The sequence below is a fragment of the Caloenas nicobarica genome, chromosome 9 (genome assembly GCF_036013445.1).
Source record: "Caloenas nicobarica isolate bCalNic1 chromosome 9, bCalNic1.hap1, whole genome shotgun sequence".
NCBI classification, from domain to species: Eukaryota; Metazoa; Chordata; class Aves; order Columbiformes; family Columbidae; genus Caloenas; species Caloenas nicobarica.
In genome coordinates this window covers 17,246,708-17,273,412 of record NC_088253.1, presented here as the reverse complement: position 1 = coordinate 17,273,412, position 26,705 = coordinate 17,246,708, and the positions used below count along the sequence as shown (strand labels likewise).

Here is a 26,705-nt window from a genome sequence, read left to right as displayed (position 1 = left end):
TAACATTTTCTTCAAGAGTAGAGGTCTTCTGCTGTCTGAGCTTGTAGGCCCCTCTCATGGTAGCAGTGGACAGAAGAATCATCGCAGTGCTGGCACCAAGGGCCAAGAGATTGGCTACTTGTGTCCAGTCTTTGCCACCAGGCCAGGGTAGGTTACCTGCATTTTCTTCATACTGTATCTTTATGTGCTGGTAAATTCAGCATGTTGACACATCAGGAATAGCTCTCTGCTATTCAGCCCTAAATACAGCCCAGCTCTTTCTTGTGGAGGCCTGTGTGAGGAAATGGAGCACCAGAACGGAGTGCTGGGAAGTGTGGCTGAGGGAACAAGGGGACTGGGTTGGCCCAGGCATCTGGGAAGCAGGAGGAGAGGATGCATGTGGTGACTTTGCTGACTGCCCGGCCTTCTCACCTGTTTAGTTTATTGCAAATGCACCCATTCAGCAGACCTGCAGTTGGATTCGGTGTCATTTAATTTCTAAAGTTGCAGATGAATAAACAGTAGGATTTTCTAAGTGCGTTTTAAAATATAGCTTTGGCAATCACAGACAGCCAGGGAGCCTCTGCTCCGTTTATTCCACTCTTGTACAAACATTGGATATTGAAGTTCTCAAATTCCAGAAGGAATAGACACGAAATGTTAAGCTGTACCAGATGTAGGTGCCACTTAGTTGCTGTCTTTGAGCTGCCTTGGCAGCTAGAAGTGCTCAGAGGAGGGGGGAGGAAATTCAGCTAAACATGAAAACATGGAGAAGCATCCTGTGCGAGGGAGGAGAGTGGAGAAGGCAGCCCTGAACATTGCTGTCAGGACATGTGAGGATTGAGTTTATTTGATGTTGCTTGGCAGGTCTGCTCTAGCTCATCTGTGCAGTCTGCTGTGCAGGTGGGGGACCTTCTTGCTGTGGGAACGTGTCATTTATTTTTTTTCCCCAGTGGAGAGAAGAGTGTCGTCTGTGCTGTAGGAGAATGGCAAGAACCTGCGCTCTGCTTGTTCACTGAGCCAGATGTTCAGGGGCTTCTCTGGTCCCTGAACACCTGTTCCCTTCATGGGGGATCCTGGGAAGGATGAGTTTTGTCATATTTCTTCAGATAAGCTGAGGCACACAAAGGTGCCAAGACTTGCTCAGCATCTTGGCAAGTCTGTGGCCAAGCCAGACATCAGTCCTGTACGAATCCACCCAGCCAAAGCTGGAGATCTCTGAAGCACAGATGTGGACTGTGGCACCTAATGGCTGCTCTGTCCTCTGTTCAGGCATGGAAACTACATCTTGGTAGTAGCTCTTGGGCTGCCGGGGTAGTCAGATGTGACTCAACAGCAATGGGTGTTCTTCCACAGCTTCAAAGCCATTCAAAGCCTGGGCCATTCCCAGAGGCACAAACCTTACACAGACCCCAAAGATGGCTCATTGCTTTTCTTAGGGCGTCATAGCACCACACATACAACTTCGTTGTGGTAGATGACAACTGGTTGATGCAGTTCTTGGCAGCGGCAGCAGCATCGTCCCTCTTGGTTGTGCCTTTCGTGCAGCACAGCCCCCGTGAACACTGAGTGAGCACAGGGTGTTTGCATGCTGCTTTGGTGTGGAGAAGAGGCATCTCGCTTAGTGAGGGAGGAGGATTTTGATCTCCCTGGTTTGAGTAGAACTATAAACAGCGCTGGTGTTGTAAATACAACACGTGTGTATTGTGAACTGGTGGCAAACTGAAACCAGGGGTGTGGAGGGGATTGAGTAGGTTGAATGCAGAAATCACTGTGCAGCACGAAAGTTATTTCAGTGCTGATTATTTTGATCTTGATCTCCAGAATGCTTTCTGCCTTCCCAAAGCAAAGTCAGTGGTGTGGTCTGGGAGATGAGGAGAAAGCAGATTTTATCTAAACTGATTTCACTCTCTTCTGATGCTGAACTGCTTTGACCTTCCTGCAGTGATCTTGTTAGTGCCTGCCTAACCCCCTTCTCTCTTGCCTAATATCTGAGGAGATCAACAGCAGGAGTATAAACTAAGAAATGTCCTTGATTTCCTTCTTGTAAAGAGTGTGCCAGACCCCAGGATTTGGGGAAGAAGCCTGAGGATGCGTAAGCAATGTACACTATGGTAATGAGCTGGCAAGCTCAGTTCTCTCCAAACATCTCAGCATGTGTCAAGGGAGCTGAGCACTCACCACAGGGATTATGGTGTTCATCTGTCACGTACCTTGCTGTCTGCTAGGAATGGCCCTCCTTCTGCATGTGGTGGACGAGTGTTTTGTAGGATGCTGCGTGTGACTGCCAGACAGGCCATGGGACAGGACAGCACAACCCCATATGGTCCATCAAGATGCTTTACTGTGTTTTCCAGTGCTTGGCAGCTCCTGAGGGCCTGTCAGAACTCTCTATGAGGAGACAGGCTGAGCTGGGCCAGACCACATGGGCTGGCAGGGTTCCTTCCCCAAAGCCATGACCAGTGCCAAGCTAGATGTTTCCATTTGTCCCCGCTTCCTTTGCGGCAGGAGCTCTTGGTGCCTGACAAGGGCTGGATGATGGCTGGGCTGAGGCAGAAGCAGTGGTGATAGAAGCTGCCTTCACCATCTCTGACTGCTGGCAGAGGATTGTTTGTCAGTACCACAGGCCCAGTGCGGGCATACTGAGGGACCTGCCATCTTCCTGTGGCTCCACAAGCCTGGTCTGGCTGCTGTCCCTTGTTTACTCACTTCCAAGGCTGTGGTGGGATCTGGCACCACACAGTGCTTTGGGGGAGGACTGGGAAGCTGAGCAAGCAGGGGTGTATGATGTACCAAAAGCACTGACATCTGCTTTGTTTGAGGTGCCTGCAAGGGCGGTCACCCATACCCTTCTTTCTCACTGCCTGTCCTGGCTTCACACTAACACTGCCGTAGGCACACCATCCTTACCAGGAGGAGCTAAAGCAACTCTCCCTCTCCTTCCTTATCTTAGCCTTCACATTTCTTGCTCTCTTGAGCTCTCTTTGGATGAAATATTTTCCCAGGTCACTCATATCCTAAGTCTCTGCATGCTCTTGACTTTACCATAAGCGAGCGAAGTGCCCAGCTGCCTGTGTCCACAGATTTGAAATGGCCCACGTGAGAGCTGTGTGCCCTGTCAGGACCGCAGTGACCTAACCGGCAGTGGCATGTCTGATGAGGCAGAGCACACAGCACGGACTCTGCCAGCACTAGGATGACAAGCAGGCCTGGAGAAGGTCAGTACCGAAGGTGCATGCTGCTTGCTGGCAAAAGTCTCTCTCTTGGAAGAATGCACTGATGCAACTGGAAAGTGCAGAGCCTCATCCTACCAGCTCAGCACCTGCATGCCCTGAAGCTGTGTGGTGCCCAGAGCATCACAGCTGAACTGCCTATGTCATTACAGGAGGGCCTGAGGCAGTCCCAGGGGCTTTTTCCTGCTGGTCAGGATGTTGTGCAAGATGCTGCCTCTTTTGGTGCTCAGGGAAAGTATGGGCATTGCCCTGCCATGGCCTGGGAGCCCTTTGCAGCTTGGGCCCTTGCCTTGCATTTGCTTTCTGAGGGAAGCCATTGGGAGGCCCTGTGCTCAGGGTTGTTGGGGTGAGAAGGATAGAGAAACGATAGCGGTTGCCTTGTTGGGATTTCTTTGGGCTCTGCTCCATGAGCCATTCCTTCAGCAGCGTTCTCTGGCTGCCACCCTTGGATCCCTTTCCTCAAAGGTGCCCTGGCCATCAGCCTATGCTGATCCTGGTTCCTCAGCAATGATCTTCAGGCATCCCTGGCTTCTTTCTGCTGCATGCAGTTGCTTCCAAGCTCTGCTTGGACCAGGTAGAGTGTTGCCCAACCCCGCTCCATCTGTGTTGACATCTCTTGCAGAGTGGGTTACCTGTGCTCACGTGTGGATCTGCCCCCACAGCCAGTTCTCTCCTCCTTCTCTGACTCTCCTCCTCAGCCACTTTGTTCTTTGTGGCTTAGAAAACAAAGCCTTTGGCAAGTGAAGGAGGTGCCTGCCCTTCCTGGGGGAGGGCCAGCTGGCCTGCATTTGATTATGGCAGCGCCTCCTCATCCCTCCCCATTGTCCTTGCTGCTGTAGGAATGCCAGCCTTTTTGCGCTCCATCCCCTGAACAAGTGTTGCTGCCTCTGGGGCCCAGAGCGGGGCTGGGGCCCTTCTCCCCATCCCTCCTCTCCACATCTCCACGCACCTTCCCTCTGAGGCGAATACACCCGGCCTGAGTCCGGCAGCAGACAGACACAGCAAACCCTCTTGTAAGTACTAAGTGTCCAGCGCCCTGGCTGACGTGTGAGTTGTATTGAGATTGTTTGGAAACAATGTAGAGAAGGCTTTTCACTGGGTTGCTTGTGCACGTCTGTACGCATCCAGCATGAATCAGGGTGCTTTGTGTGTGCCTTTTGTGCGCTCAGACAGATCCCTGTGGGTTGTGTGTGTCTGCGTGGTCTCTCCGAATCCCAGGGTTGCGTTGTCTGTAGCACAGCAGTGCCTGTCTCTCTTTCTCTTTATTAGAGGTTATTGCATGATTATTTCAGTGGGCATAATTTAACTGCGGCTGGAAGTTTTTGCTGGGATTGCATGCCCTCGGACTAGCTGGGTGCACACAGAGGGCAGATGATACATTTCAGTCTGCTCGGGCTTCTGCTAAAGGTTGTGGGCAGCAGAAGAGGGGGGCTGCTCTCCAGGGTTTGCTGTCACCCTTTGCAGTTCCTGTCTCAAGATCAGAGTGAAAAAAGCACTTAAACTCCAGGGTTTGCTGGGCTCCTGTCCTGTGAGTGACTGAGGCACAGTGTTCCCAGCTCTGAGAGATAGATCTGATCTTAGATGTGACAGCAGAAATCCAGAGCATGATAAATTAGCTGAATTCTGCAGATGTCATTACCTCCCACTTCTCGCCAAAAGATTCAGAACAGTGACCTGCTGATATCTTGTTTTCTGCTGTGCTTGGTTTCTGATGATGTACCAGATACAATGTAGCAGGTGATGGTTCTGAGGGAAAAAAAAAATCAAGTCCCCTTCAGGCAGGAAATTATTGATGTTTCTTTTTGCTTCACCTTTGATAAGGAAAGAAGGGTTGTGAATGGTGGTCTCTGGAAACCTGGAAAGAATTCTGGTGGCTGTGACCTAAGAGTGTGATTTTTCTGTTGCAGGCTGTTTGACCCAGGTTGAGAGATAATTTTACTGAAGGGCATTATGATTCACTGCTCTGGTAATGTGGTTGGAGGAGAAGTGGAGAGTAGAACTTAGCACCAAAGTGGCAAAAGAGGCATTTGATGTGTCATTACCGTAGTGTATTTATTATGAACAGAGATGCAGGTCGCCGTGCCACGATGCTTGCCTCTTACAAGCAGTCCTGTGCAGGTCAGAATATGGCTTTGCCCCCCAGCACCTCTGAGCAAATTAGATTTTTTCCATGGCTTATTAGAAAGTCTCTGGGAGAGGCTTAACACACACTATTCTCTCTCTACCTCTGCCCAGAGATTGGCTTTACTTTTCTGGGGACTGCTGAAATTCCCAAACAGCTTTCATCAGATTACTAGTGCGGGTATTGAAGATGGTGAATGTCCGAGTAGCACAACAGAGAGGAATTCGTACCGTGCCTTCCTGATGCTGTGAAACAGTTCTATGGGAAGCCACTGTTGTCTGGCTTTGGCATTGTCTGACAGCAGCTGTCTCATCTTTCTGTCCTCTCTTCACTTGTAAAGTCGTGCCCCTAGACAGACATCTAGTCTGATTTGCTCTCCCATTTCAGGGGTGTCCTTTTTCATGTACAGCCTGAAGCAGCTGGAGGAACAAGCCTCGAGGCTGGAAAATCGATCCTCTGGCAGAGTTCATGCAAGGTTAATGCGTGAAATCTCTCCCTTCTCCTTCCTGCCAGGTTTTTGCTGGAGAAGTTGTCTTGCAAGGTTAATAAGCCTCTTATGTTTACTTTCCCATCAAAAGGTATTCATGTATCAGAAAGTTTCTGCTTTGCTTTGGAGTTTGAGATAACCCTCTTGCACAAACAAGAAATCCTGACTGTTTAAATCTGACCTGCTACATCTTAAAGCTCCCCCCTATTTTTCTGTCTTGCAAAATTACTGATTTGGAAACTGTTCTGTTTTATGAATTCTCCAGTAATTCACCGCTAGATCTACTGATGCCCAGGCTATTTTCTCTTGTGTTTCTTCAATGACTTTATTGTCAAATTGGCATCACAGCAGTGCCTGTGGTTCCCACGAGCTCCATGACAGTAGGTGAATGCTAAATGGTGGTTAGCACCAGCACTCAGTGCTCCTTTCTGGTTGCACAACACGGGTGCGAGACTGATGCATAAGTTTGTCCCTCAGTGTTATAGGGCAGCAGTGAATTAATTGGGGTTTTTCATGTGCTAAATCCAAGCAGAATTTGCAATCAAAGGTGAAGCATTTTGGGTTGAGATGCCTTTGAGCACCTGTCTCAGCACCTCAGGTTCTGCTTTAGTGCAGTATAGGTCTGTGTGATGTGTCTGTGTCATGTGCAGGGGGTCAAAGCCTTGATCTGTCTGTCTGGGGTCCTTCTCCCTCCTGCTGTGCTGGCCAAATCTTCCTCCTTGCTGGAGGGCACAGCAGGAAGATGAGGCTGGGTGAGCCAGCCAGTGCATAGCACCTTTTGGGATGTAGCGTAGGCTGCTCACCCCTCAACTGCCTTCCCTGATCCCAGGAGTGCCAACATGTTCTGCAGGGGAGCAAAGCTTGACATGCTGAAAACATCCGCTGTCTTCATCCTTGATCACCAGAGCACCTCTGTGTAAATATTCCTTGCTATCCTCAGCTGTTCATGAGCATAAACTGACAGTTGTCTGAAAGTTTGGGGCTCCCCTTCTGTGGGTCAGGTGGGATCAGATCTCCTGCAGGATCACGACACTGGTAGCCGGTCACTAGTGGCAGGGAAGCAGCCTTTCCTCCCTGCAGGTTTAGAGATTTCCCAGCTTGAGTTGCAGCTGCGCTGCGAGGGGAGCACATTGCACTTGAGGTGTAAGATCTAATGCTGGCAGAGGTCTTTCCTCAGCTGACCCCAGCCATGTGCCTGTGTGGAAAAATGTTGGGTTTGGGTGCTTTTTTTCACTCTGATCCTGGGATAGGAGCAGCGCAGGGTGACAGATTTTTCTGAATGTTTGTGTGTTGGCATCCATCTGGATGCTCAGATCCTCCTGGAGGCTGGAATTCCCTTCAGTCACGGGAGTTAAATAGATCCGTTCAAGCGGTCTGGACATGAAACTCCCCTCAGTGTACAGATGGGGCTGACGCTCACAATGGTTTCTATCTGCATATCAAAGCCCTGGACATATGGACAGAGTTCTCCTGAGCACCCGCTGCCTCTGACCAGGCTCCTTTCGCTGCTCCACAGAGGCTCGCATCCTACAATTACATCTTGATGTGCTTTTAAACAGGGGAGCTGTTTCTGGCTCTGTCAGTTACCCCGAAGCAGGGAGGCCCAACAGGTGCACTGGGTGTCTGCGTTCAGTTTTCAGCTCCACACCTCCCGAGGCACAAGCACCCACAGTGCAGTGCAGAGAGATCCTGCATGTCACTGAATAATTAAGTGGAGTTTTGCTCAGCTCCTCACAGGAAAGGATTTGAATTGAAGACTTCAGAGAAAGCATCCGCACTTCCCCATCCAGGCCCAAAAGCAAACTGAAGATTTACCAGGCCCCAGCTAGGCACAGAGAACTCCATTAAAAAGGAGCCAGTGTGGAGCAGATGAGAGACATCTACGACAGTCTGTCCTCACTGGTCTGCAGTGTACTGTGACAGCAGGGTACTTGTACAGCGTAATGATACAGCTGTTGGGACAGATGGAAAAGCGAAGCATGCAAAAAAACCTCTGGAGGTGCCATTAGTCTCTGAACAGAGCGATTTGTTGCTGTTGTGCAAGTTACCAGCTCTGGTGACTCACACATCGCATCGTGGCTTTCTTGAATCTGGCTGGTAACATGAGGGTTTCAGGGCTCTCCAAAGAGGGAAGTTCTCCTCTTCACTAGAAGAAACCTGAAAATGTGCTGCCCTTTTCCTCTAGGCAGTGGTTGTACATCCACAAAGACACACGCTCGCTCCTTCATGCCTTTTGCTTTCCCAGCCAAGTGAGTTACACTCAATGTGTGTAACTTCTTTCAAGTCAATCTTTAGATGGTTTCATGACTCTGCAGTGACTGATATAGGCTGTAGCCAAATGAAGGACCAGCCACCAGATCCCAGTTGTTAGGAGCAGCCAGAGAGAAGAGCGGTGGCCAAAGCAGACTTCAGCATGCAGTTTGAGTTTGTAACTGCTGAAGCATCAGAAAAGAGGTAGGATAATATTCACCGAGGCACAGAAACAGCATTTGCTCTTATTCTGGTAAGAAGGGGTTGTGAGCAGAATTTCATTGGCAAAAAAGCTTTGCAATGAATGCACAATGCTAATGAAAAGATGGGCAGTGCCTCACATGTGAAAAGGCTGGTTTGCAGCAAATGCAAATGTTAAAGGTTCTGATTTTACTGGGAGCATGAGTTTTTAAGTGTAGAAGAAAATCCCCTTGGTGGGACAAAAAAATGGGGGGGAGAACATCAGTGCAGAATCTACCAAAAGGTGGAAAGTCATGAGCGACTGTAGAACAAAAAGGAAAAACTGAGGCAAAACTGCCCGTTGTCGGCTTTGAGAGATCTGTAGCTGCAGAGCAGTGGAAGCTGTGGGGAGGGCAAAGCTCAGAAGCTTGCTGCCCAGCTTCCTGGGGAGTCATTTTACACATACATAGACATAAATATATACGTGTGTGTATATAAGTATGTAGTGAAACTGGCACAGGCTGCTCTGTGAAAGCTCTGAATTGTGCGCAAACAGGGATTATTGTGGCTTCTAGTGATTCATTGGTGGAGTCAGCCTGTTCCTAATGGAGCTACCCTAGGTGTTGCCTGGCAGTTGCAGCAGTTAGAGAGAAAAAAGGGCAAGCACTTGTCCTGCACACCAGCTCCAGCACAATGAGCCACATTTGCCCTTTGGGTCCTCGTGCTGTCATCAAGAGAGCAGAAATCATGTGCAATCCTATTTTATCCAATTATATTCTCCTGTAATTAGACTCTCTTGGTCTTGTCAAGCCTGACTGCCCAGAGGGGAAACTAAGGGATTTTTGAGCTCTGTTTGTGCTCACCTGGAGTGCTGCTGCAAAAGAATTTCCAGGCATGTTGCTCTAACGAGCGTTCTTTGATGGTGGTTGGGCTGTGGTGTGCCAAGACCAGCCTTGACCAGTGTTGCTCCCCTGACCCCTTATTCTTCTTTCCTGTCCAGCTGTGGGCATCTACCTGTTCTCCTGTCTTATGCTTAAATCCAAGGAGTTTGTAGTCTGCGCTTGTCTCATCCTTTGCCCTCCCGCAGTGTTTGTACAGCATCTGGCACTTGGTGACAGGCAGAAATGCAAATATAGGATTTAAAGTTTACTTTCCCTTGCAGCTAGTTGTAGGCAAACTGGTGATTTCGGTGGTATCCCCTCCCTTGAAGGGAGGAGAGGAGGCACTGTGAGCTACACAGCAACTCAGAAATGGTTTAGCTTTTTATTTTGAGAGGGTGGGTCCTTTCCTCAGTCTTTGAAGCTGAGCTTTTACCAGCTACATCCCACGTAGGACACAGTTTTGATTAGTTTGGTTTCTGCTGCTAATGAATCCCAGGCAGGACTTCAAATGCAGTTTGGAAAAGTTGAATGCTACAGGGTGGGGAAGAGAATAACAGTGAACCTCTGCCTAGAGAAGAGATTACTTCTAACTTGGTGGCTTTGCTGAAATGCTTATGCTCTGAAATTACATGGTTTCTTGTGCATCCAAGTGCAGCTGCCTGTTTGCAGAGCTGCGAATCTTGCTAGAAGTGAACAGGGGCTTTGGCTTTGAGAGATGTGGAAAAAGCATCGCAATGTCTAGGAGGGATCACTGTTTTCTCCAAAGCTCTTGTGTGTTGGGTGGCAGCTTAGTTTGAATTTTGCTCGAATTTGGGGTCTGTTGGGATGTTTTCTCTCCCCATTTTTTGCTTTTGATCTGGGCTGTGCCCAGTCGCGGTGTTCTCCCCACACTTCAGTAGTTCTTGTGTGAAGCACAGCCCCTTCCCGCTCTGCCTTGTCTCTGGTTTCCAGGGCTCCTCAATCTGGTATTTAGGCTAGCAGCATTTGCTTGTGAATAGCTAGAGCAGAGATCATGCACTGAAGCACTGGCCCTGCCTCAGTCCAGCCACAGGGGATGGTAACGTACAGCAGAGAGCTGGACCAGCCAGGAGATGGACGCCCTCTGCACACATGGGAAGGTAGGATGAGGTCTGTTTTTAACCAATTAATTGATTTGCCAGGGGAACACGTGTAGGTTCTGAAGTCTTGCTCTCTCCCTGCCCCTTCCTTCGTGGGCACTGTTAGTATCAGTGAGTGGCAGACCGAGGAGAGTACAAATCGGATGTGAGTGAGTGGTGAGCTGACCACTTTCTCCTGTAGCTGCTGGGTCTCTGAGTTAGCAGAGAAACTGGATTGTCACTGTTTGCCAGCTGACAGCTCTTGTGAGAGTAAGGTTTTAGCCTGGATAATTTTGCTTTCAATATATTTTGATGTAAAACAGCTTTTCAACTGTGGTTCTTCTGAACTGTCAGTATATAGGGCAGTCTCCAGCCATGGGTCCCTGCTAATGCTGCATGTGCAGCAGCCTGTGACGAGGGACACATTGGTGGTGTGAGCAGGGGTTGATTCTCAAAGCAGCCTAAAGTCAAGTTGGATTTTAGAGGGAGTAAGCCCAATTGAACATCTGTAATGAGAGAAGCTCAAGGGGGAGCAGCCATTTTCATGCAAGAGAGCAGCATTTACTTTGGACTTGTGTTCTGGTAAGTGCCCTGTCACTCTCGTGCTGTGAGTGCTGCATCTGGCATCTCGGTTCAGTGCCAAGACCCTGGGCTGCTGGCAGAGCAGAGCAGCTGTGGGGGTCAGTGCCTACTTGGCACCACGCATAACTGTTGGGATCGGTCCCTGCGATGCTTTTACCACTTCTGGCTGCACCAGTTCTGTCTCTTTTGCTGCAAGTCAACCTCGTCTTGCTCTCCAAACTCACGGCTGAAGTTAAGGGCATTTAGAGTGAAGTTAGCAGTGATGAGATGAGGTCTGGTTAAATGAGGAGTTGTGCAGTTGTTTCTTGCCACAAAGACCTGCGATTAGTTATGTCTCACTAACAAACAGCAGAGTGGAGCACGGGGACCTGCATGCAAGCTGGATCAGGGCTTATTTGATTACCTTGGTTTCTTTTTTGCTGTCCTTGGCACTGTTCCCAGCTGTTTTGCTGCTTCTCTCTTTCTGTGCTGTAGAAAGCAGGAGTATGGGGGGCTTGCAGTCCTGGGACATGGTCACAGAAGGATGGGGGACTTGGTCTGTCTTGTTGCTGTGCTTCAGTCACTGTACCCACAGCTGTTCTCGCATCCCCATCTGTATTGTTGCTCTTACCAGGATCAGCCTGGGCTTTTCACCACCCCTATCTCTGCTCCCCTGTGCAGCCCCTTCAGATTCAGAAGGAAACCTTCTAGCAGCAAAGTAAGTCAGCCACCTAGGTGCATTTTTCTTCTGCAGAAAGTTGAAGGGCTTGTGATCTGCCTACTCCACCTACCTCTGGCCATTCAGCCTTCCAGTTTCCTATGTAACAAGAAAAATACAGTTATAATCTTTGTCTCCCTCAGTAAGAGATGAAGGAGAAGATTTGGACAGGGGCAGGCCCCCTTGAAATTGCCCCTTCTAGTATATGTCTGCAGATGCATGGTGATTGTCTCCTGTCTTGGCTACCTAGAAGGTGTATGAGAGATCACTGGACCTTGAGTATGAGAGGAATGTGGTGGGTTTGTGATAGGTTTGGGCTGGGGAGGTGCGATATGGTGGCTCAGGTGTGGATCTGGGACCCCTGCAGCACTGGCAGTGTGGATCCGGGACCCCCGCAGCACTGGCAATGTGCCCTGAGCCAGGACGGAGTAGTTTCTCTTGGCCCATGTTTGCAGATGGCACTTCAGAGGTGCCAAAGACACTAGATTCCAGGAGCTTCTGTTGTCAGTGCACCGCAAGCCTTTCCCATGCTGAAATGAGCAGGGAACAACACAGGGTGAAGGGCTCGAGGGTTACACCATGCTTTGGTGAAGTCCCTGGCTCTTCCTTACAGCAGAGCAGGTCCCGGAGAGCCCCTGCCTCCCCCCGCAGCTCGACAGGACCAACCTGTTGCTGACACAGCTGCTGGTTAGGTCAGCCCTGTGAATGCAGGAAGCACGCTTGTCTTTAATCCCGTAATTGAGAGTTTCAGTAACGACTTGTCTGTAAAGGTGAAAAGCTGAGGTGCAGGCTCCTTCCTGCCTGGTTCCAGACATGGTTGGGAAGACTCAGCTTCCCTGCACACAGCTGCCTCCTCTTACATACAAGCAGCTTTTGCAGCTTTGCAGAGAAGCTGTAGGGCTGCCTGCTCCTCAAATGCCCCACAGCTGGAGGGCAGTATGCTGGCTTGGCTGAGCTTGGTGTACAGCCTAACCAGGACAGAGATGACAGCAATACCTCTGTCTGCACAAGGATGTTCTCTCCTGGGTGCTGGGTCACGCTTGGTCCCAGGCTGCCATTTTGTGTGACTGAAGAAGGCCTGGGTGGCTGCTTAGCATGTTACCAAGCGAGCTGTGGGGTGTGGAGGGCTGCTGCTATTGTGCAGGGAACAAAGCTGAGCTATTCACTGGCCTGCGACAGGCACTGGGATTGGAAGAAATGCCAGTGAGATTTAGAGTCATTTCTGCGCAGCCCTGGGAGCCCTTGCCAAGAACAGACAGATACCGTATGAAGATGAGAGGTGGCAGGGCTGCCTCCCTGTGTTGTTTGCAGCCCTGATTCCTCTTCTCTGTGGCCCCATGCAGATCTGCAAAGTTTCCTAGAAATAAAAGAAGCCTCTTTTCTCTCTTTTTACTCTGTGCATGGAAGTGAGGTACCCAGTCTTGGAAAAGGCCTTCACAGAGCAGCTCCCCTCCCAGCCAGCTGCTGTAAAGGCCAGGCAGGCCTCCTGGCTGTGCCTCTGCTGCACATTGCTCTCAGCACCCTCTTTCAGAGCCCCGTGAGCTTTTTGAGCTCAACTTTTCCCATCAGTGAGCAAAAGGCAGGTCACATGTAGCCCTTGGTCAGGATCCCCCACTGACCTCCACAGCCAGAATGGTGAGATGCGCCCTTAGCCCTTACTGGCAGCCAGGTCTTGCTCAGGGCAGAGCTGGAAGGGGCTGGTGTTTGGTTTGCGTACAGCTGGAGGGAGCAGCTCAAAAAACCCAGCAAAATAGGCCATCTGTCACTGCCGTGCAGATCTGCCAGGCTCTGCTGCAGTCAGCGTTTCACCTCGTATTGATGTTCTTCTTCCTCCAGGGAACAAAAGACTCTCCGCATCACGGATAAATGCAGTTTCTCACCGGGGTCTGGCATGTCCTCTGCTTCTGCACACCCCCATGGCCCCCAGCAGTGGGCAGCTGTAAGCGTGAGGCCTGGATCAAGGGAGAGGCAGGTCAGGGGCCTGTAGCTGCACTAGGCAGGGTGATGGGAGGAGAGAGGGCTGCTGCTGTTCTGATTGTCCTGTGCTGCAGCTGCATGGGGCTGTTTGAGAAGCATTTTCCCTGAGCAGCTGCTGGTGTTGCTGAAGCAGCTCCTTGCTCCGCATGAGTAATGGGGCTGACTGCACGTGCACCGTGCAGCTGCAGCTCGAAAGAGCAATGTGGATGGCTGTGGGATCTGTCCCTGGAGTGACTCTGCTCAGTCTGCAGGCTACCCCTCGTGTGCTGGCATTCAGCTCTTGCTTGGCTCTCATTGCCATCCCCATCCTAGGGTAGGCACCGTGTGGATGAAGCACCTCCAGCTCTGCCTACCTCTGCCACCAACAGAGAAGAGCCTGGCACCTGATCTGTTGGATCACCACGTACCTGATGGGGATGCAGTGTCTGCTCCGTGTCTGCATAGAGCTTGGGTGGATCTCCCTGGTGTCTAAGGCTCTGTTTTGCATAAAAATAAGTGCTTTGAGCTCTCTGAGTGAAGGCTGTCACAGTAAGGCTGTTCAGAAGGTGGAAAATGGTTTAAGGTCACTTCGTTCTCGGCACTAAGCGTGAGTGTTGCTTCTCTGCAGAAACATAGCAGGTATGCAGGGCTGACAGGTCAAGTGCTAGAGATAATCTGGCTCACTTCAAGGGCAGCCTGTGGTGTATCCATACATCCCCTGCTCTTGGGCAGTTGGTGGAAGGTGCCAGGCAAGCCTGTCCTGGATGTTTTCCCTGCCTTGTGCATCTGATTTTAACAAATAACTGTGTTTTCGCTTAGGGGTGGTAAAGTTCCTTGACCAGGCCTATGGCAGCCGGTCACATCTTATCCACTCTATAAACTTTGTCGTCGTCCCTGCTTTGTAGAGAAAGCAGTGGCTTATGAGCCTGAAAAATTCAGATGTTTGCCTTTCCTCTGATTTTTTTATTGATGACAGACAGGTCTGAGTGCAAGGTACTTCATTAGCCCCTTTCCTGCTGTCACAGCAGGGCCCTCTTACCTTATGTCTGTCACATTGGACCACATTTTGTCCTGCTCCTCTTGTTTGATCCACAGAGCCCAGCTCTGATTGAGCTCCCAGCCTCTGCCTGCTGTCAGCTCTGGGGAAACAGCATGGGGAGTAGCAATCCCATTCCCTGCAGTTTACTGATGCCCCCTTGACCTTGTCCTGCATGGTAGTGGTGAGAATGGCTGGGTGAAGGAGTTCCAGGTCTTACACCAAGATGTGAATTCCTGCAGTCTTGGCCAAAGCTTCCTCTGAGCCCCCCCTGCCTAGAGAGGAGAAACGTGCCCAGCAGTGGGGGTGCCCAGCGTCCCGGGGACCTGGTGGTGCTGTGGCAACGCAGCCAGCACAGCTGAAGGCCTCTGCATAAGGAGCTGTTTGTTTTGCTGAATTGTTAAGCCCCATTGACAATAGCAGTCCCCCCTCCTCTCACATTCGAGGAATTGTGGTGGCCACACACTGATCCTTTTTCTTGTCTTCAGGCACCAAATTAGGGTTATTCTTCCCTGAATCCCTCTGACTGGCTGTTGCCTTTTGTTCTCGCTCTCTGCAGGCGTACGAGTGGGCCTTGGAAGGGATGCGACACCTTGCCTGCATCAGCATGGAGGACTGCAGCTCCGCCGAACACTGTGCCGGTGTGATCAAGTGCCTGGAGAGTTACAAGGGGCAGCACCCGGACATCAGCGATGCCCGGTTCCAGGAGATGAAGGAACTGGCCTGTGAGCTGAAGAGTGACAAGGGACTCAAGCAGTGGAAATTTGCATGGTCCAAATGCCAGGAGACAAAGCTGGTTTTTGAAAAGAAACTTGAAGCAGCCTTGCGAACGAGGAGGGCTCTGCTGTCAGACCACAAAGCAGCTGCAGGAGAGCAGCCCTGGGCCAGTGGCGAGCCTGGCAGTCTGTCCCACCGGAGGCACTCCGAGGGGGCCACCTCTGGGTCCCACTGGGACAGGACTTGCAGTGCATCCCACTGCTGCAACAGGCCCAACTGCTCTCCGGGGTGGACTAAGGAGAAAACTCCCTCACCCTTCCCGAGCTGTGCTGGTGATATCAGTGCTGGGGAAGAATTTGCCTGCCAAGCTGCTCTCAGCCCTGGTCCTCACTCAAGCAGAGTTTCTTTTGCCAGTGGGGCCTCCAAGTCTCCAAAGCTGCCTGAAGAAAAGCCAAACCTGGAGAGCATATTGGAAACCCTGGAGGTGAAGCCATCCTGCACCTCCACTCCAGCCTCTGGGAAGCCGCCTCCCAGGAGGATGCTCCGCAAGGCCCAAAGCTTTGACCTCCCCTGCGGTGAGAGCCTGTGGTCAGGCTGCCAGAGGACACTGAGCGAGCCGGCCAGATACGGCAACACCGGTGTCTTTATTAAGGGGCTGGAGGTGAGCAGCACAGAGCTGGTGGACAGGACTTTTGCGCTGCGGCAGCAAGCCGCTCACAGCTGGGCTGCAGACTGTCTGCTGGAGGGACAGAGGGGCTGCCTCTCTGCGTTGGATGCTAAGAGCTGGGGCAGGTAAGTGACTGTGACACTCGGTGCTCTGGTCCTCAGGGTAGTGAGGAGGCAGCCAGCAAAGATGTGAAGAGCTCTGCAGTGACAGGTACTTTGGTGATGGATGCAGGGCAGGTAGATGGAGATGTAACTCCAGCTTCCCTCACAGCGTGGTTCCTTCGTAACAGGGGAAAGAGCAGTTCCCAGGCAGGAGAGGGAGTCTCTGAACACTGCTGGCATTGAGATAAGAGAGTTTGCAGAAATGTAGCACTCGGGCACCTAGCAAGGCAGTACAGGTGCAGTGGGAGAGCAAAGCGTAGTGCATCACACCCCTGCTTTTGGGGGGGCTGTACCCGGACTGGTGAGGGGCACTTCCAGTACCCTGTAACAGCCTCTTCACAGATAAAAAGGTTTGTATTTGCCCCTTGGGGCTGAGATTTCTGTTTGTGTGGCTGCTCTCTTTTTTGGAAAAGACTTTAAAAAAAAAAAAAAAAAGAGTGGCAGAAATGAGAAACAAGTCTTGGCTGCAGCGGGACCACATTGCTCCTCCACTGCTTCTGCTCTGGATGTGATGGCTGGGGACAGTGAAACCCCTCTGGAAGGGGCCCTTGATGTCCCAGCATGTGTCAGAAAAGCTCATGGTAGGTGATGAACACCAGCAGATAAGAGGCTGACTGCTCTGCTTCTCAAGGGAGTGAGGCAGCAGCCCTCCTGTCTGTGGGCACTGAGGTGATCCTGTTGTTCTGTCCTCTGAACAGCCAGAGGAGTTGGCTTGGGAGAAAGCTGAGAGCAGGGAAGGCAGTCACACGTCCTGAGTAGTTGTGTTTGGTGCTGTGCTGCCTCGCAGTGGAAACCTCGAGCACCCAGTTGCGATCCTTTCGGAGATGTGCAGAGCAGTCCGTGCTGGAAACTGCTGTTTGCTGATGAAGTAGTATGAGATCTGTTTCCCACCCGCATGTTTACTGGGACAAGCCCAACGGCACCTAGCTCCAGTTTGTGTTCTCCAAGGGTTAACATTGCCTCCCACAGCATCCAGTCATCAGGCTGACTCCTCCTCACAGAAGTTATCCTGACTTATGCTGTCCCTGTTGCCTTAGGAGCGCAGCCTGTTGTGTCCAGAGCAAGGGCTGGGTGGTGGGCTCAGGATTGCATGTCCTGCTGAGGTTGAGTCAGGACCCACAACCAGCCTGGGGCTCACCCTTCCTGAACAGAAAAGCCAACTAAGTTCCTTGGGTCAGCCACGAGCTTTGTTAGTGCTCAGGGTCAGAGCTATCACCAGCAGTTCTGAATCTGAGCTTGGATGGTGCTAAGGGATCATCTCATCTCTGTGCTGGGTCTTAGGTAGAGCTTCTCTAGGGATAGTCCAGTGCTTTGCAGGCACTCATAGACTGCTGCAGCCCCACGCAGTCTGGGTTCCTTCAAGGCTGAGTGTTTCTTATTGCAGCAAGCTGCGGCACATCATTGATGAGATGGTAACCACGGAGCGGGAATATGTGAGGTCGCTTTGCTACATCATCGATAGCTACTTCCCTGAGATGGAGCGCCTTGACCTCCCCCAGGATCTGCGTGGGAAGCGCAGCGTCATTTTTGGGAACCTGGAGAAACTCTACGACTTCCACAGCCAGTACTTCTTGCGAGAGCTTGAGAGCTGCTGCAACCACCCGCTGCGGGTCAGCCACTGCTTCCTGCGACACGTAAGGCATCAGCACCTTCCTCCTGGGGTCGGGCTCCTCTGGACAGTTGTGCGGCTCCTATGCCCAGCAGTGCCTGTATATTTGGCTGCTCATCCGCATGCGGGAGGACTACCCTGTGCTGGGCTGGTTTGTCCCCTGCCACCTCAAATGCTAGTTTGGACTGGGATGGCTCTGCGAGGCTGAGCCCAGGCAGCAGTAGGTGTTCTTTGCCTTTCCTGTTGCTCTTTGCTACCAAGAGACACTGCCAGGGCAGCAAAATATCTGTTCCTTAAAGCCCAGTGTCAGTGTGGAATGACTTCAGTGAGCGGGGAGGTACAGACCTGCGGCTCTTGTTGAAAAGAGCTGCTAGGGACTCAGCTACCCCATGTGTGTTTACTGCTACCAGGTGAATGGTATCTGTTGGGGTATGTAAGGGGGTAACAGGACAATGGATTAAAAAGTCTGAGCTACTGTAGGAGTAGGAAGACAAGAACATTCCCTGGCTCTTAATGAACTTGAAGCAAAGTCACTCCTGATATCATAGGAGGCTCTGGTGCAGCCTGGGAGAGGCAGAAGTACTGGAGTAACCAACCCGAGGGCAGGGCTGTCACTGTGTCCTGGGTGGGTGCTGCTCTCACGCAGGGATCTCTTTTGCAGAAAGACCAGTTTGGGATGTACGCGTTGTATAGCAAGAACAAGCCGAAGTCAGATTCGCTGCTGGCCAGCCATGGGAATACCTTCTTCAAGGTAAATTCCACTGCCTGCATCATGATTGCTCTTGGTGTTGAGGTCACTGATGTATTTAAACAAACCTAGCTTTCCTGCTGCAGGCATGCTCAGCACCACCTCTGCTTTCCCGTCACAGCTCTCTGCCCAAGTGTATCCGGGGAGACAGGGGCAGAGATGCAGTGAGCACTTTGGGAACACACAGCAGCATTGATCCTATGGCCTTGCGTTTCCCTGCAGAGCGAAGAGGGTCCCCCAGTCAAGAAAGCCGTGGGTGCCAGTGCCTGCCTTGGGCCACAGGGTGCTCCATGGGAAGCTGCTGCCTTCACTCTTCTGCCTTTCTCAGTTCAAGCAGGTACAGCTTGGGGATAAGATGGACCTGGCCTCCTACCTGCTGAAACCCATCCAGCGGATGAGCAAATACGCCCTTCTCCTGAAGGACCTGATCAAGGAGTGCAGTGAGGCACAAGAGCAGGAGCTGGGCTACCTCCGTGCAGCTGAGGAGATGGTGAAGTTTCAGCTCCGGCATGGAAACGATCTGCTCGCCATGGATGCCATCCGTGACTGTGACGTACGTTTGGTGTCTTCCCCTGCCCGGAAAGTCAGATCCACACTTCTCCCCTTTCTCTAGACCTGGGGTCTATGGATTGTATGGTGAGCCTCCCCGCAAATTCCCAGAGTAGTCAGGGTGCCAGTCTGCCGATACAGCATAGCAGGGCTACTGAGGCACAGAGCAAGGTCTCCTTGATCTGCTAGGAATTAAAGCCTGGATGCTGTCACTTCAGCTGGGTGAGCCACTTGTCATAAACACACTCCCAGGTGCTTCCTGGTGACATGAGGCAGCCTGGCAGCCCTTGCAGATGGTGTCCTGCAGGCTGCTTTGGATCCTTCCCTCTCTGTCAGGCTGGTGATAAGAGTCAGGCAGATTGCAGGAAGGAATTCAAACTGATGCTGCTGCCAAGGGTAGGCCAAAATCAGCTAAGTGGGACTTGAAGGAGAGGCAGGGAAAGTGCAGCACTGGAGGAGGAAAAAACCCAGGATTCAGGGTGGAAGGAGATGGGTCTGGGAGAGGAAGAGCTGAGGGACTGGCCCAGATGCGCTCCTGGCAGTTTGAGACTCCTTTCCTCTTCTGCTCTCTTCTTCCCTCTTATGATAAAGCTCTGGCTGCTGCCTCCAGGTGCCACCCCAGAGGTTTGTCACAGATCTGTACAGCACGACACGAGAGGGTCATCTGCGGGCTATGCCTAGGAGAAAGGTGTGGCTCTCCCTTGAGATCTGAGGTGGTTATTTCAGCCTGATGTGTCCTCTAGCAACGCCATGTAACCTTTCCTCTTTAAGATCCCTCGCAAGATGACAGGGAGCTGCCACTTCCTTGCCTGGGTCACAGCCATATGGGACCCTGCTCACTAAGTCTGGGGCTGCCCAGGCCTGATCCTGCTGGCTCTTACCAGGATGTTCCCCGTGTCCAGGTGAACCTGAAGGAGCAGGGGCAGCTAGTGCGGCAGGATGAGTTCACCATCTGGCTGGGCCGTAGGAAGTGCCAGCGACACGTCTTCCTCTTCGAGGACCTGATCCTGTTCAGCAAGCCCAAGAAGATCGAGGGTGGCTTTGATGTGTATATCTACAAGCGCTCCTTCAAGGTAAGGGCAGCCCTGCAGCTCCTTTTGTGCAGGAGCTGTCCGTGGCTGGTTTTCCTGGGGGCACATGGCTCTGAAATGGGGAGCAGGAGCATCTTCAGCCAAAGAGCTCCTCCCACCACTGCTAAGCCTTCTCCAAGCCATGCAGTGAAGCCAAAAGGGAATACTTCACACATGAATGCCTGGGCCCCCTCTGTGCTGTGAGATGTTGGACCAAGGCCTTCTGAGGGACAGGGAGCGTGAGGGAAAGGCGGGGGATGTGTGGCAGGGAGGTGGTGCTGACTCGGGATGAAGCACTGGGAATTGCCTGGGCTATCTTTGCTCAGCTGTGTCCAGATCATACCTGCTTCTGTCTGGACCCGCAGGCTCCTTCCCTGGGTCTGCCAAGCTGGGAGTGCACAAGTTGCAGGCAGAGTTTACCCTTTCTGCTCCTGGTGGAGCCCCAGTTGATGCTTCACTCTTTCTGGCAGACTGCAGACATCGGTCTGACGGAGAACTCCGGAGACAGCGGCCTGCGCTTTGAGATCTGGTTCCGAAGGCGGAAGTCCAGCGATACCTACATTCTCCAGGCCAGCTCAGCCGAGACTAAGCAGGCCTGGACAAGTGACATTGCCAAGATCCTGTGGCAGCAGGCAGCCCGCAATAAAGGTGTGATTCCTTCCTGGGGCGTCTGTGCCGCAAAAGGTGCGGGAGCCCTGTTCAGCTCATGCTGTCCTGAGTAGGTTTGGAGCCTGTTAGTAGGCAACTCTGCGCAGCAAGTGGCTGTGTGCCAGCATGTGGCCTGAGAAGCATGTGCTGGGCTTGGCTGGGCATGTCCCTTCCCTGCCCCTCATCCCCAGGGAGCTTGATCAGGCCAAGCTCTCAGTGACTAGACACCCAGCTGGACTTCATGAGAGAAACGGGAAATACTAGCACTGGGTTCCTGGCGCTGTGAGTGTGGGCTGTGCTCCTGAAAGGCTCGCTGTGCTCCTCAAAGGCTCGCCACTCTCCTCAAAGGCTCACTGCTCTCCTTGTGATCTAGGCCACTTCTGGAGTGGCAGCTGTCTGGCCAAGTCCCTCCTCTCCACCCTAGGCTTCCCGCTTGGCAGGACTCTCCCAGGTGGCACGGCATTGAGCTACTTGGCTAGCGCAGGGCATGATTGCTTGTCTGTGGAGACTCCTTGGGACTGGGGAGCAAGCGGAGAACAGATCTAATCTCAGTAGTTCAGGAGCAGCCTTGCCGAGAAGTGCTCTGGCCTGGGGTTGCTTAGCACCCATGGGGTGGGTTGGATCAACCTCACGATGTGGCTGTGGGTCTTTTCCCCTCCAGAAATCCGTATGCAGGAGATGGTCTCCATGGGTGTAGGCAACAAGCCATTCCTGGATATCAAACCCAGCGAGGCAGCCATCAGTGACCGTGCTATCGATTACATCATGAAAGGCAGAGGTGAGTGCCAGCCATGCCTGCCCCCTTGCCCCAAGTGAACTAGGCAGGAATGGCACTCAAGGCCTTTTTGGTATGTTTTCTGACAGGCGCCAGGACCAGAGCATCAATTGCGGTGTCTCTGTTTGACCATTCCAACCCATACAAGAGGACGCAGGCGCAGCTCTCCACTGGCAGCACCCCCGCCGCCTACAGCCCTTCCTCCTCCTCCTCCCTGCTGGGTCCCCTCAACCTCCACATGTACCTGGACCAGGCTCTGCTGCCGGGCGTCCTGGCCCCCCGCCGCCCCTTTGACATTGGCACCTGTATCGAGGAAGATGAGCTGGAGCACGAGACGAGCAGCCAGCCATCACTGAGTACGTACGAACCCACTGCTCTGCGATGCACCCTGGGATGTATGGGTTTGTCCCCTATGCCTTGCTCTGTGCTGTGAGGTCAGACCAGGCTCCCTGGGGTCATGGCAGTCCCTGTCTCGTACCCAGACTGGCGCAAGGAGGCCTCTGCCCTTCCATGCCAGCTCTGTCTTAGTGATCATGGGGAGTTCGCTTGGGCACAGGGGTTAGTGAAATGCCCACAGATCTGCAGCAATCCCCGTGGCAGGCTGGGTGCCATGTGCTGGGGCTACTGTGGCCTTGGAGGCCAGTGCTTGTGTCTCTGCCCCTCTGGTATGAGGCACACTGTCCCTTGCTGTCACCAGCCTGGTCCAGTGACCCCTTGGCTTCCCCTGTATGAACTTCCCTGGCCAGTCTATACCAATCTCCAGCAAAATTTGCAACACTTCCTTGGGTTATTTTGTTTGCCTATAGCTTTAAAGGAGCCCAGACAGGAGTGTGGCCTATCTGTGGGCTTGTGTGGCCAGTGCCTTTGCAAACAGATACATTATCAACTATCAAGTACAGGTCATGTAGGCCAAATTCATGGTCATCAGAGTGACCTTCCTCTCTTGCCCCAGCAACAGAGAGCTCGGAATCATCACACTGCATGTCAGGCAGCGGCTCCAGCGGCTCCGACAGCGGCTGTGTCTCCAGCATCCCACAAGAAAGCTTCTGTGAAGACGTGGGCTCACCCCCCTACATGCCCCTAGGCTCACAACACAGCTCCGCGATGGAGGAGAAACCCAGGTTCACAAACAGCCAGTACATTTCTGCAGTAAGTGCCAGCAGCCAAAATACTCTCTTCGCTTTGCCTGTTTCTGCAACTGCCTCCCTGGTTCAAGCCACTGTCTCTCATGGCGGGACTGAAGATGCTGCTTTTGGGCTGGGAGTCCCTGTGGGGAAGTGACCTCTCTCTGGGGCAGGCGAAAGCCCCTCTGTCACAAGAGCCTCCCCTGTGGTGGCCAAGGTCCCTGAGGAGATGCACTGGAAAGGTCCCGCAGTGCTGGAGACTACACCAGGAGGGGATGCTGCACACGTGAGCTGTAATGCTCTCATGGGTTGGGGCACATACATAACCTCCTGGGATGGCTGGAGCTCTGCTGTGGATGCTGCTAAGCTCCTTTCCTGGGAGATGTGGGCCTTTTTGGGGGAGCAGTGAGATGGAGGAGTGGGAGCCAGTCACTCTGAGGTGTCAGTGTGTCTCATGTTCCTTAGAGTTCTCAGCTGCTTGCCTTCTCACTAGATTGTGTCCTGACGCTGTTGTCCTCTAACCCTGTACTAATGCTGGCTTCTCTCCTCTGCAGAAAGCAGGCCAGGTCACCATAAGTTCCTCGACAATAGTGTGAGCCCCTCTGCACACGTATACCGCCTAAGGAAGCGGAGTTGTTGTAAGTAGCCCCTGAAGGGGATTTTCCAGCAGCTCTGAGTGCTGGTCAGGTTTGTCAGTAGCTCTGAGTCAGGAGAACTTCACCCTCTGCTTCTTGATGAGAAGTGTTCCACACGCATTCCTGACCCATCTCTGAGACTCTGATTCATCTGGTTAGAGAAGACCTGCTCCCACAGAGATGGCTTCTGTAGAGACGTCACCTTAAATGGCCGGCCTGATGCCTCCCTGGCCTGAAGGAGCAGAAGCCAAACAAGCAAAGTCACTTTCAGGTTGTAGAGACTTGAGCACCATCTAGTCATGAGCTTTCAGATGAGCTGCTTTCCTCTGAACGCTGCCCAGCTGTCTAACTACTAATCTGTTTCTTGTGGCTGTTTGCTGAAATCTGGCTCTTTGTTAGTCCCTCTGAACTGCTGTGGGGAATCCAGGGTATTGTCCCCAAGCTGGATTTGTCCCACAGTTTCTTTTGAAACTGCACATCACCAGGCAGAGGAACCTGCTTAGGTTATGGTCAGGATGTCCCAAGGGAGCTGCCAGTATGTACAGCTTCTCCTGTACGTACTGATTTCTGGCAGATGTCTTGTCTGTGAGGAAGTCGCTGTTGATCTGAGGAGGGATGAGCCCTGGCAAGACTTGCAGCCAGGCAGGGCTTCCTACATGTGGGTGACAGCCCTTGGAAAGTCATGTCGCGACCCACACAAACTAGCCTGCTTCTGGCTCAGCTTTTTCCTCTCTGTCCTTAGGACAGAGCTGCCCTTTTGACAGGGAACAGAGGGTATGAACGCAGCAGGATTAGGGCTTGAACAGTCAAGGCACAGGGAGGTAGATGCCTCGTAGGTTTGGCACCGTGGGGGTGTTACAAGCACACAGGCCTCTGGCTTGTGATCTGCAGGTACTGGAGTTCATAACCAGCTAAACAGAACCAGCCAAGGTTAAAATTTGGGCTCTGGACCCCCTCTGGGGGTGAGACACAGACAAGACCTTTGAAGTGGCCACATAAACGGTGGGGTTTGCCAGCCCACTGCTGCTGGGACAGCAGCATGCAACCCTGGGGTGAGTCCTGAGGTGCAGAGGCAGCCCTCCGCGTGAGGCTCTTATGGTAAAATGTTCTTTCCCCACCAAAACACAGCTCTGACAAACAGTGGTTTTCAAGCGTTCTGCAAAAATCACTGCTGGCCAGGACAGAGGGACCCGTGGGATCCTGCCCTGTCACGGGGGTGCAGCCGGTCTAACCCATTGCACGGTGCTGTGTTCCAGGTTTGATTGCCATTTCAAACCCTCTGAAGACCCCAGGCCTCTGACCAGCAGAAGGAGACAGTCTTCACCCGTGAAGATTTTTTTTTTTTTTTAAACACACGATCAGGCTCTTTCAAACAGCCCAGAACCTGACCTCTGGCTGGGGGCAAGTCCCCAGAAGGTTTCTGTGAACTACATGCAATAGCTTTGGTGTTGGATGGGACCTTGGGCATTTAAAACTTGTTAGCCCTATATTTATGAGTAATAAGTAACATAGCAGTTTGGAAAAAAAAAAATTATTTTTAAAGCTATGAGCTGTACAGATTTTTGTTACGAGTGACTCTGTTACTATTTGTTCTGTAAGCTGCACATTTTATAAAGTTTTTGGAAGGGCATGAAGAGAAACTGAGGTATTTAAGAAAAGTAGTGTAACTTTCTGTTTCAGGGTTATATTGACCTGGAGCTCAAGATTTAATGTCCTTCCTTATGTTCTAAATATGTCTATCATAGCAATAATTTATTTTCTTGGCTTAACACTTCTGTTTTAATAAAAGCAATTTCATTGTTAGAATGACTTGTTTCTTCAGATGATTCTTGCAGTGCCTCAGTGCTGAGCATATCTCTGTCTTAACCACCTGTCAGCTCTTTGTCTCCCTGTGCCATCTCTGCACTAACCAACTGCCAGCTGACCCCTCACACCTGAGCATGTTCCCCAGGAGAGGGGGAAGATCCCCAGGTGGAGACTTCCCTGATGCTGGTGGGAAGGCCGAGGCAGAGCAGGGGCTCCAGAGCAGCCACAGAGACATCACACAGAGTGACAACGCGGGAGCACAAATCACCAAATTTCCTGTCTCTAATTTTAAGCCTGGTACCCCGCGTGGCTGCTGGCCCTGTGGTAAGTCTCTCTGTCTCCCTGTTGGGCTGGGTTCCAGTCACACAGGGCGTGAGTGGCAGTGTTCAAATTGCAGCGTGCTGTGTCCTGGTGTTTTGGGGTGGTGGGGACTGGCTGCTTGCCTCACCTCTGACTCGACCCTATCGGTTTTGGCTTGTTTGAGGAGCTTTGGATGGTGGTGGCATTTGAGACCAACAGGTTTTGAGTATAAAAGGTTGATTATAATGCTGAACCTTAAATGCATCTCATCTGGAGTGTTCCAATGTTGCCTATTCATGAGTAATATCAAAGCTCACTGCGTGGCTGTGACACCCTCTCTGTGCTCTTGGAGGAAATGAAAATTAGCATTTTTGGAAACTGTAGTTACTTGCTGCCGAGCTCCTGTTTACTCTTGGTTTGTGGAGTGCTGTCAATCAGGCTCCCCCAGCTGGTGTCACATTTACCCTGCAGAAGAAGGTGGAGCAGGAATTTGTTAATCTGTGCTTTTCTGCCTGTAGCTGCTGGGGTGAGGGAGCTGCCTGGTCCTCTCCAGTGCTGTGCTGTAGTCGCGGGTGTTAAACCTCACAACCAACTGAGTTACCCTCAGTGTAAACACCATGTTCCTTCACACTTGGAAATTCCTGTACTGTACAGAAAACTTGTTTATTTTTAATAAGCTGGATTTTTTTTAAACCTTGGGGTTTTTTTGTTTTGGTTTGGTTTTTAGACAAAGAGAACAGAGTTTGACACCTTTGTACAAAATTGTGTGGTAAACAGTTGCACAGGGAACGCTTTAGAAGTTACTATTTTAAAATAATTGCTGAGTTAATGCAAGATTTTTGAGCTGTTAAGACAGCAATAGCTCATGGCACAAGAGGGAGAGACTTTACTAATGCAACAAGAGGAACATGAAACTTCCTGAACTTCTCAGTTTCAAGGGTTTCTGCATTGCTGGAAAAACCTTTAGTAATGTTTACCTGACTGTTTTTTCAGGGTTTGATTGAGTTGTCTAATAAAGGTTATTTTCTTTATATGAACATTGTTTGCAGTGTATCTTGATTTCAGCACAGGAACCTGGGCTGTAGAAGAGGATATGGGTGCATTGAGGGGTGCAGTTTTCCCTGAGGTGTCTTAATGCCCTCTCAGAATATAGGTGGGAGATTGAAGTGATGTTTTTTTAATCAGGTGGTTAGACAGGATAAAAGTGACGGTGTCTCGCTTGAGTTCACACCATGAGAAGTGTCAGCTTTTTTCCCCAGAGCTGCAGAGCTTTCAAAACAGGAATAGCAAAGTGTCACGTCTGCACAACGTGCTTAAAATAAATCATGAAGTAACTGCTCTAGACCTCTGATTATTATTCTAAGTTTATTGGGCGAATAATATTAACAAGTATGTT

The 26,705-nt window shown here is 51.5% G+C and overlaps 1 protein-coding gene across 8 annotated transcripts in view; it reads left to right on the top strand.

Moving 5' to 3' along the window:
• Positions 1 to 26,705, top strand: part of PLEKHG4 (pleckstrin homology and RhoGEF domain containing G4) — a 90,868-nt gene that overhangs the window by 64,008 nt on the left and 155 nt on the right. For 2 of the 8 annotated variants that reach the window (XM_065640672.1, XM_065640679.1), the window contains 9 exons: positions 15,060 to 16,009; positions 17,430 to 17,679; positions 18,316 to 18,405; positions 18,731 to 18,955; positions 19,854 to 20,024; positions 20,492 to 20,705; positions 21,331 to 21,447; positions 21,534 to 21,800; positions 22,397 to 26,318. In XM_065640672.1, coding sequence (XP_065496744.1) covers positions 15,060 to 16,009; positions 17,430 to 17,679; positions 18,316 to 18,405; positions 18,731 to 18,955; positions 19,854 to 20,024; positions 20,492 to 20,705; positions 21,331 to 21,447; positions 21,534 to 21,800; positions 22,397 to 22,725 — 2,613 coding nt within the window. In that variant the 3' untranslated portion in view covers positions 22,726 to 26,318. Of the gene's footprint in view, positions 1 to 15,059; positions 16,010 to 17,429; positions 17,680 to 18,315; positions 18,406 to 18,730; positions 18,956 to 19,853; positions 20,025 to 20,491; positions 20,706 to 21,330; positions 21,448 to 21,533; positions 21,801 to 22,396; positions 26,319 to 26,705 lie in introns of those variants that run through there. The other 6 variants (XM_065640677.1, XM_065640678.1, XM_065640676.1 and 3 more) reach the window with 6 other exon arrangements.